We start from the raw sequence: 9,487 nt of genomic DNA on the forward strand, positions 1-9,487 counted from the left end.
ATGTAGAGGTCCTAGGCTGGTCCCATGCAGGCTTTCTAGCTGTTGGTTCAGATTCTGTGAGCTCCTATGAGCCCAGAATAGTTGTTTCTATGGGTTCCCTTGTGATGACCTTGACCCCATGGCTCTTATAATCCTTCTTCCCTCTCTTCAACAGGATTCCCCAAGCCTGGCCCAGTGCTTGGCTGTGTATCTCTGCATCTGTTTCCATTTGTCACTGAATGAAGGCTCTATGATGACAATTGGGGTAGTCACCAATCTGATTATAGGAGAAGGCCAGTTAAAGCTACCTATGCACTATTGTTAGGAGTCTTAGCTGTGGTTATCCTTGTAGATTAGTGGGGCAGGTGGAGATGGTAATATGAGGGATCAGGCTAGAGGGTGGATGGAGAGGGAGAGTATTGAAAAAGATGTCTTGATATGGGTGGTATTTGGCGGTCAGGTAGAAACCTGGTGCAAGGAAAACTGCCACTTTTTTTTTTTTTTTTTTTTTTTTTTTGGTTTTCCGAGACAGGGTTTCTCTGTGTAGTTTTGCGCCTTTCCTGGAACTCACTTGGTAGCCCAGGCTGGCCTCGAACTCACAGAGATCCGCCTGCCTCTGCCTCCCAAGTGCTGGGACTAAAGGCGTGCGCCACCACAGCCCGGCCCACTTTTTATTTTTAAGTGAGACAACAACAATAAAATTCAGAAGATAAAAAGTTTAAATGATGCTTTATATTTCAGGAGCAGATCAGATGGAAGAAGGCTTAGCAGTTGTCTGGTTGGGAAACTTTGCACTTCACGATGTTGAGACAAATGTCAACCTTCTTAGAGTCATGGTCTAGGCAGCTGATCAAATTATAAAAAGCCAAAATGCGAGCCTCTTCATCGTCTGACTGCAAGGATGCCAGTCCAGACCAGGTAGGGTAGTTCTCAGTTTCTCCAATGTGAATCTGATCACCAAAGCATAGTCAACTATTAATTATGTTTAAGTATTTTTGGTGCATATCCCATCTAAGTGCTGAATGAAGATTTGTAAAAAGTTAGAATTGTCAAAATCAGCTAAATGTATGGATTTTCATCAATGTTGGACAAGGTAAATGCAAAGATTTGGTGCTTGCATATTTTTGTCTGATCAATAATATTCTTACGGAAGTTTAGGGATGGACAATCAATAAATTACTTGATTTTAAACATGGATTTGAGGAAAGGACAATGAAAGAATAAATGTCCATTATGTCATTTAAGGAACAGTCCACATCCTCAACAGTCCCTGACTTGTCCTTTATTTCTTAATAGGCCCTGGTATTGAAATACTGTCCTTTTTTATTTTTGTTGAAAAATAGATGCTTTCTCACATAATATATCTTATTTTCAGCCAAACCAATTCTTTGTATAATGTGTTTTTCATTAAACTAAAATGCAACAATTTTTATACTTGATGGTTTAAGATGCGAACAGTCCAGGGGCGGTGATACTCAGAATACCTGCTCAAGTACTTAAGTGTCTGTCTTGTGAACCAAAAATGCTACTGTCTAACTTAAAATATGGAACACGTATTTTTTTTTCTGAGAGCCATAGTATGGAAGATTCTGAATAAAATTCACCACAGAAGGTTGGAATTACCAGCATCCACTTAATAGTGTGCCTTTTAGATGTTTGTATGGCAAAATATTTGTTTTTATTTTAATTTTTAAATTTTATTATTTTTATTTTTTGCAAATCAAAATGCTTCAAAACTCAGTTATCCTTGCCCTTGTCACCTCATTTATGATAAGAAAAGTAAAGAGAAGCATAAGGGGATGACTCACCATGTTGATAAGGCTTTTAATCCCCTCCAGCAGTCCAGAGTCCTTTTCCTTGATGAGTTTGGCTTTGGAGATGACACCAGCAGGCACATCTTTCAAGGTGGCTATTTCTTTCTCTAGGTGTTGCAGAGGATTTTTCCAGGCACCCAAAAGGATGTCTGCCGATTTCAGTAAGACTTCATACTAAGTAACCGCATTTGAATAATTACATTAGAATAATCAAAATAAAATAGAGTTAGATACAGACAATTTATCTTCAAAAGACTAAGAGGAAACTTCCCCTTGGCCATTCAAATATGTATTTAAAACAATCTTTTGTAGATGACACCAACTGTAGAAGTGTAAAATAGCATTGTGATCTAGAATTTTAGAGTAAATTACACTCAGAAATGCCAATAGAGTGCTTCATGAAGTGTTTGGAGAAGAGATGACTCTCTATGATCTCTTTCTTCACTTTGATTTTTGTCACTTTCCTTCATTAATTCAGTATGATTTTAATAGTAGTTATAAAGATACAGAATGCTTTTGTCATTAAGCAGAACACAAAGGACACATTCTAGTTGTGGAGATGTATAAGGCTGTATGATAATATTTAATCTAAATCATATTGTGATGATTTATGTTGGAAGTCAGAAGTGAGAGACAATAAAAATAATGAGTTAGAGGAGCCATGAGTATAGACTTGTAATAACACAGTGGGATGGCTGTACATTGCTGAACATTGCACAGTATATATTGTACTCCTTTTTTTAAGTTTAGGCATGACACAGGTGAGGATAATTAGGAATCAGCACAGGATAAGAAACAGAAATTGAAACAGAAGATACTTAGAGGCCAAGAAGAAATGATGAATAGTTTGTAATACAAAGAGCTGCAAACACAGGGTCCATTACTAACATATGATAAATACAACTAACTATATTGGCATTGTCTATGCCTGAATCAATACGTTTTTATCCTTGAATGTCAGTGACAGTTTAAAATCTCCAACAGAATAATATGAAGAATCTCATTGGTGGTTAGTGGAAAGGGGTCCCCTACATGTACAATTTATACATATATGAAAATATTACTTGGCAGATTTTATCCATAATTCATCAATTGTACAGTGTATTTTTCCTTTTCTTGAGTATTCTGTCTCCATTTTCCTGGAGATATGATTAGCATGCCTATTACAACACTTTTTAATAACTTATAGTATGATAAATCCAGTGTACTGTTTTAAAAGTTCTGTTGAAAAATACGTGGAGTGAGGACTCACATTTGTGTTCATGGCTTGTTCCTTGTTTTCTGGAATGGAGAGGGAAGAAGTGTGGCAGCTGGTGAGGGCTGTGTCTTTGAGCCTATGGACTTCAGCATAGTGATTTTTCTGAAATTGGTGGAATATTCAGTTGAAAGTGGAAATTATGAAAGGAATAAATGAACAGAAAATTAATGCATTTAAAGTAAGTACTAAAAATTTAAACTAATATATTAAATAAACAAGCTTTGAGAACTATTTTAATTAAAATACAATTACATGTTTTCCACTTCCTTTTCTTCTCTCCAACCCCTTCCATGTCCTCTCTCTCTTTAACTCTTCCTATCATCCCACTCTTATTCTCTCTTAATTCTTGGCATAATTTTATTGATGATTATTATCATCATTGTTACATCTACACATACTCTCTCTCTCTCTCACACACACACTGACACACAAATTCAACTCAATGAGTCTGTTTAGTGTTACTTGTGCATATATTATTGCAGGGATGATTATTTGGTATTGTATATCCAATTAGGGGGCTCATCATGAAGACCTAACCAATTGCCCTACATATGCCAGACCTCCTTGTTAGTAAATCAAATATTTTTTAATTCATCAAAATTAGTTCATAGCATTTAGGAATATGAAGTGCAATTATTAATTTTCTTGCACTCCCTTACTTTGTCCCAGTGTCTTTAAGTCTATTTAATTCTTACAGGTCTCGGAAACACAGTTTCCTTTATTACAAGTCTGTAGTGTCCAGTGGAAGGGGAGGGGTTGGAATGGTAGGATCAAGTAGGGAGGGGAAGGGGAGAAGGGGAGAGGAAGGGAATATGGGAAGAGACAGCTAAAATTAAAGGCCATTTGAGAGTAGCATGAAAACCTATACAGTATAACCTTCCTAAAATATATACATATATGAAGGTGATCTAAATGAAAACTCCAAATAATGGGGTGGGGAACAGAGCCTCATCTAGCCACTTCTTGTCACCAAATGAAGGTTCTAGTACCAGTATTGGGTTACATCTAATTGAGTTGTAGGACAAAGGGGTTAGAAACCACCAAACAACCCAGGCTATATTTTTGCCAAGACTATAATTTGCTCTCCACAAACTGATGGCAAGGCCCTGTTGCGCTGAAGACAACACCTATAGAATCCACTGAACATGGAGAAGTTGAGCTGGTGACTTCACAGACCTTCACCCCTGTGTGCTAATATCTTTGGAACAGGAAGGTACTCTGCATACTATCAAAAGAGAAACATAAAGACCAGCTCAGCCTCAAACTCTTTGATCCACAATGGCATCCTGCCTACAAGATATCCTATAGCAACAGCAGTACAAAACTTGTGGAAGTAACCAACCAATACCTGATTTGACTTAAGGCCCACTCCACAAGAAGTCAATCCCATACCCGACACTGCCTGGGTGACCAAGAACCTGATATTGGATAGTCCAGGGACCTAAAGTAAAACTAAATGCTGCTTTCTAAAAACAAAAACAAACAAAAACCCCAAAGAAAATGTAAAAATAAAATGACTCCTAATGACATTCTATACTCATAGATCAGTGTCTCATTCAGCCATCATCAGAGAAGCTTCCTCCTGTAGAAGAACAAATACAGAAACCCACAGCCAGACACTATGCAGAGAGTAAGAGACCTTGGATCACTCAGCCCTAAATGGGATATTCCCATCAAATCCCTTTACTCAAAGGCCAGGGAACCCTGAAGAAGAGGAGATAGAAAGAATCTAAGAGCCAAAGAGGAAGGAAGACACCAAGAAACCAAGGCCATTTAAATCAACACAATTTACACACATACGAACTCACAGAGACTGAGGCAGGGTACACAGGGCCTGCACAGGTTTGCATCAGGTCCTTTATGAATATATTTTTGCTTCCATTTTCATGTTTTTATGGGATTCCTGAGTTAATGAACAAGTAGGTCTTTGTTTCTTGTGCCCTCTCTTGAGCTCTTTTCTTTCATTTTGTTTGTTTAGTCCAATTCTGATGTGTGTTTTGTTTTATTTTTTTTTTAAATTTTATTACTGTCCTTAAGGAACCTCTTCTTTTCTAATAAGAGACACAAAGGGAGTGAATCCCAAGTGGAGGACGTGGGGAGGGTCTAAGAGGAAGAGAGGGAGAGGAAACTGTAATTAGTGTGCATTATGTGAGAAAAATTACCTATTTTCATTAAAAGGTAAAACAATCAAACAAGTAAATAATAAAGGAGTGACAAATAGCCCATTAGATAAAGGAAAAGAGAAACACCATTTCCTTTGTTATGTTTTGCACATCTTTATGTCATAATAGTGAATTAAAACAAAAGTTAAATAGATAAACATTAAAATAATAGTGTTTCAGTTAATAGTCTACATTTTGTGCAACTGCCCTCTTATTGGCTTCACAGTTCAGTAGCTGCTGTATTCTTATCCTTTAGGAAGGAATGCCTGCTTGAGATTTAGATCATGGTGTGTTTCGCTTTAGACTATGCTGTATCACAATCATTGTGATGGAGGCTTGATTTGTTAAGAAGTCAGAAGTCAGCGGGTTACTTACAAATTCAGTGAGCATTCCTGAAATTTCTTGACTGATTTCATGAGACAAACTGCCTGCCAGATCAAACATGTCCTTCAATGACACAAAGCAACGACCATTCCTCATTGCACACATGGGTACCGATGCCACATCCTCCCACAGGAGCAGGTTGGACACCAGTAGTAGGAGCAGTGTCCCTGTTAAAGAAGAAGAGGGGCCACTCTGAGATATATTCCCACCAGGTTATTAAAAGTCATCTTGTCAATGGAAGCCTTTTATGGTCAAAGTGGTCTTCTACGAAGAAACTGTTTTTAACACTGTAGGAGGAATAGACAGTTTCTAATAGGAAAACTAATCTAAGTAATCATATTTTCTCAGATTGCTGTTTCAAATCATGAATGTCCTTTTTACACTTTTTGAAATTACACCCAAGAGTATTCTGCATTCTAAAAACATTTGAAGCTTAATTTAAGTCAAGGCAAGGTGTTCAAGACCTTCTGTTTAGACCATTTCTCTTCAGACCCTTTAATGTCTAGAGAATTGCAGATGACTTTCTGCAATAAGAGATAAGTCATGAATTTGGTAGCATTTAAAAATGCATTTATTTTATTTTATGTATAGCAATGTTTTGCTTATACATACGTATGTGTCCATACATGCTGGACAAAGGCATCAGATCTCTGAGAATTAGAGTTACATATAGTTGTGAGCAGCCATGGGATGTTGAGAACCAAACACTAGTCTTGTTCGACAGCAGCAATGGCTCTTAACTCCTGAGCCAGGCCCTAAATTTGTCTAATATTGGTATGGAACACCAGTGTAACAAGGCAGCTCTATGGATTAGCTTTATTTTCAAGCTAGATGGGAACAAACATACAATTGTTTACTGATACTGACAATGCAGAGTTATACCACATTCTGAAATAAATAATTCTGCACCAAAATGTAATATTTCATCCTTTGTCAATATTTCCCTACTTTGTATAACACACAGTTTTAACATTTTTAATAATGACCAAGGTTGGTGTCATCATCAACTTACTTTTTTTTAAAATTTTATAATTTGATTTAATTTTACATATCAGCCACAGATTCCCCTGTCCTCCCTCCTCCCCCTTCCCCTGCCCTCCACCCAAGCCCACCCCTCATCTCCTCCAGGGCCTTCCATCTCCCCTGGGTTTCAGCTCAATCTGGTGAATTCAGTCCAGGCAGGTCCAATTCCCTCCTCCCAGGCTGAGCAAAGTGTCCCTATATAGGCCCCAGGTTCCAAACATCCAGCTCATGCGCTAAAGACAGGTCCCGGTCCCACTGCCTGGGTTTGAACTATGGGCATATGAATATTTTTTTTTTTACTTAGGAAAAATTTCCACTCATTCTACATATCAACCACGGATCCCCCTCCCATCCCTCCTCCCGCTCCCCCACCCCAGCTTTCCCTCCCTAACACACCCTTGATCTCCTCCTCCAAAAGGGTAAGGGCTCCCATGGGGAGTCAGCAAAGCCTGCTACATTGAGTTGAGGCAGGACCAAGCACACCGCACCCCCCCCACCCCCCCACCCCCGCTGCATCAAGGCTGAGCAAAGCATCCCACCATAGGTAATGGGCCTCAGAAAGACAGCTCATGCACCAGGTATAGATCCTGATCACATTCCAGGGGCCCCTCAAACAGACCAAGCTACACAACTGTATCCTGTTTGCAGAAGGCTTAAGGAAATTGCCAGGAATCCACAAGGATAACCCCAGTTTAGACTCCTAGCAATAGTGGAGAGGGTGCCTGAACTGGCCTACCCTGGTAATCAGATTGATGAATACCCTAACTGTCATCATAGAGCCTTCATCAAGTAACTGATGGAAGCAGATGCAGGGATCTAGAGCCATACGTCAGGCCGAGCTCTGGGAGTCCAGTTGAGGAGAGGGAAGAGGGATTATATGAGCAACGGCAGGGTCATATTCATGATGGGGAAACCTACAGAGACAACTGAACTCATTTAGACCAGCAGCTGTGAAATCTGCACGGGACTGGACATATTAAAATTTAGCAGTTTCAATATGATGAATCAACATGTCTTTATTATAAAGAAAATTCTATTACTTTTAGTGACATTAGTCTGAAAAAAACTTCTGATAAAAAAATCTTTGATAAATGGATATGTGCAACTGGAAATTAGGGAATTGGTAAATTTTATTAGTGGAAAAAATCTAAACTCTAATACTCAAAATAAATAAAAGTATGAAAATATTCTGTAGTATGCAAGATAACTAGGCACCTTTTAAAGGAAAAGCAAAAATATTACACACACACAGAAGAGAGAGAGAGAGAGAGAGAGAGAGAGAGAGAGAGAGAGAGAGAGAGAGAGAGAGAGAGAGAATAAATCCATCATCTATAGGATTTAAAAAAATCTGACAGGAGCTAATAATTTTGTTTAGCCACTTCATAAAATCCAATTTATTCTTGTTGGCAATCCATCTCCCTTGTAAAAAAGAGGAAATACAAGCAATTGTACCTCATTATCTGATCTTCAAGAATTTTTATATGTTTGATGTTCACTTCACATTCCCTGACTCTTCCCAGAACCACATACCACGCAACTTTCTCATTCACACAATTTTGTGTTGTTAGAAAAACAACAACAGCCGGTTGTGGTGGCGCACACCGGTAGAATTTGCTGAAGAAGGCGGAGGCATGAGGATCACGAGTTCGAGGCCAGTCTGGGCTACATATTATTTTAAAAAAAGAAAAAAAAAACAACAACAACAAAAAACATTTAAGACCGATTGGTGCTACCCAAATATTCTTTGATGTACAGTCTTCTACTAGAGCCTGATTAAATTATGAGGGGCTACACATTAAAAAATATCTTTTTCCCTCCCGACAATTGCCAATAGCTTCAGGGGTAAAGGATTGTATGTCCAATCCCCATTTCTGTTCTGGTATTTGGTCTTGTATAAACTTGTGCAGGTTTATGCATGCTGAAAAAGTGTTTTCCTTGAATGAAATTTTTAATGCGGCATAAATGCATATTTGTTATCCTCATTTATTTGTCTCCAGGATAAAATATGAATACATCCAGTCAAGTAACTCATAGCAGAGACACAGGAATTAGTGTATGTTACTTTTTCCTTCTGTAATTGTTATAAATTCTGCCTATACGCTCTTGTGGTTTCATTACAGTTGAAAGTCTCAAATTCTGAAATTTTGACTTTGTGAAATTGATAATTCTTCCATGTTCTCAAAATGTATTTGTCATTCAGAGTTATGTAGACATACAACTTCCTACCACTAGACACCAATAACATGCCTCTTTTCTATTAGTTCAACTATGACAATGAAAAATGTCTCTAATATTACTGTATATATTCTGGGAAGGAAGGCTCCCCTCCAGAGACCACTGGTCTAAGAGTTGCCGGATAACTGCTATCTAGAGAAATGATTAGAAAGTACTTCTTAATTTTATCTGTTTTACTTCTCTGGGTCAGATATTAACAACGTCAATTCACTTCATACACAGGGAAAATAACACCATAAAAAGTAAACTGTTCAAACCAGCTTTGTACAATAGTGCAGTGATTAAGGTCACCTGGAAGAAGTTTGGAGAAGAGCTACTTACAGGAACGTGGTTGATTCAAAGACCGCCGCATCTCTGTGGAGTCCCACCACAGCTTGGCCGCTGATTCAGGAAAGCCGTTTCAACCAAAGTCCGGTCTCCAGTTAACTTTCCGCCTCCTATATAGTGCAGCACATCATCCCCAAGGCCACACACTGCTAGGGGGCAGGAAGAAGCAATGTCTGGAATCCAAGTTGAGGATACCATTACTCTCACCCATCATTAGCTAATAGCCTCATTACAACAATGATTAAACAAGGTATATAGGCATAGGCATTATTTACCTCATTTTTAGATCATGACTATGGTTCAAG

At 38.4% G+C, this 9,487-nt stretch overlaps 1 protein-coding gene across 1 annotated transcript; it reads right to left on the reverse strand.

Annotated features, from left to right (window-relative positions):
* Window positions 1–743: 743 nt before the first annotated feature.
* LOC131911258 (prolactin-2C5-like) lies at window positions 744–9,207 on the reverse strand. Its single transcript, XM_059263239.1, has 5 exons — window positions 9,177–9,207; window positions 5,589–5,764; window positions 3,046–3,153; window positions 1,788–1,967; window positions 744–929 (listed from the first exon to the last, which is right to left on the reverse strand). The coding sequence occupies exons 1-5, from the start codon at window positions 9,205–9,207 to the stop codon at window positions 744–746; spliced, it is 681 nt and encodes a 226-aa protein (XP_059119222.1).
* Window positions 9,208–9,487: the final 280 nt, after the last annotated feature.

Source organism: Peromyscus eremicus, chromosome 5, assembly GCF_949786415.1.
Source record: "Peromyscus eremicus chromosome 5, PerEre_H2_v1, whole genome shotgun sequence".
Classification (NCBI taxonomy): Eukaryota; Metazoa; Chordata; class Mammalia; order Rodentia; family Cricetidae; genus Peromyscus; species Peromyscus eremicus.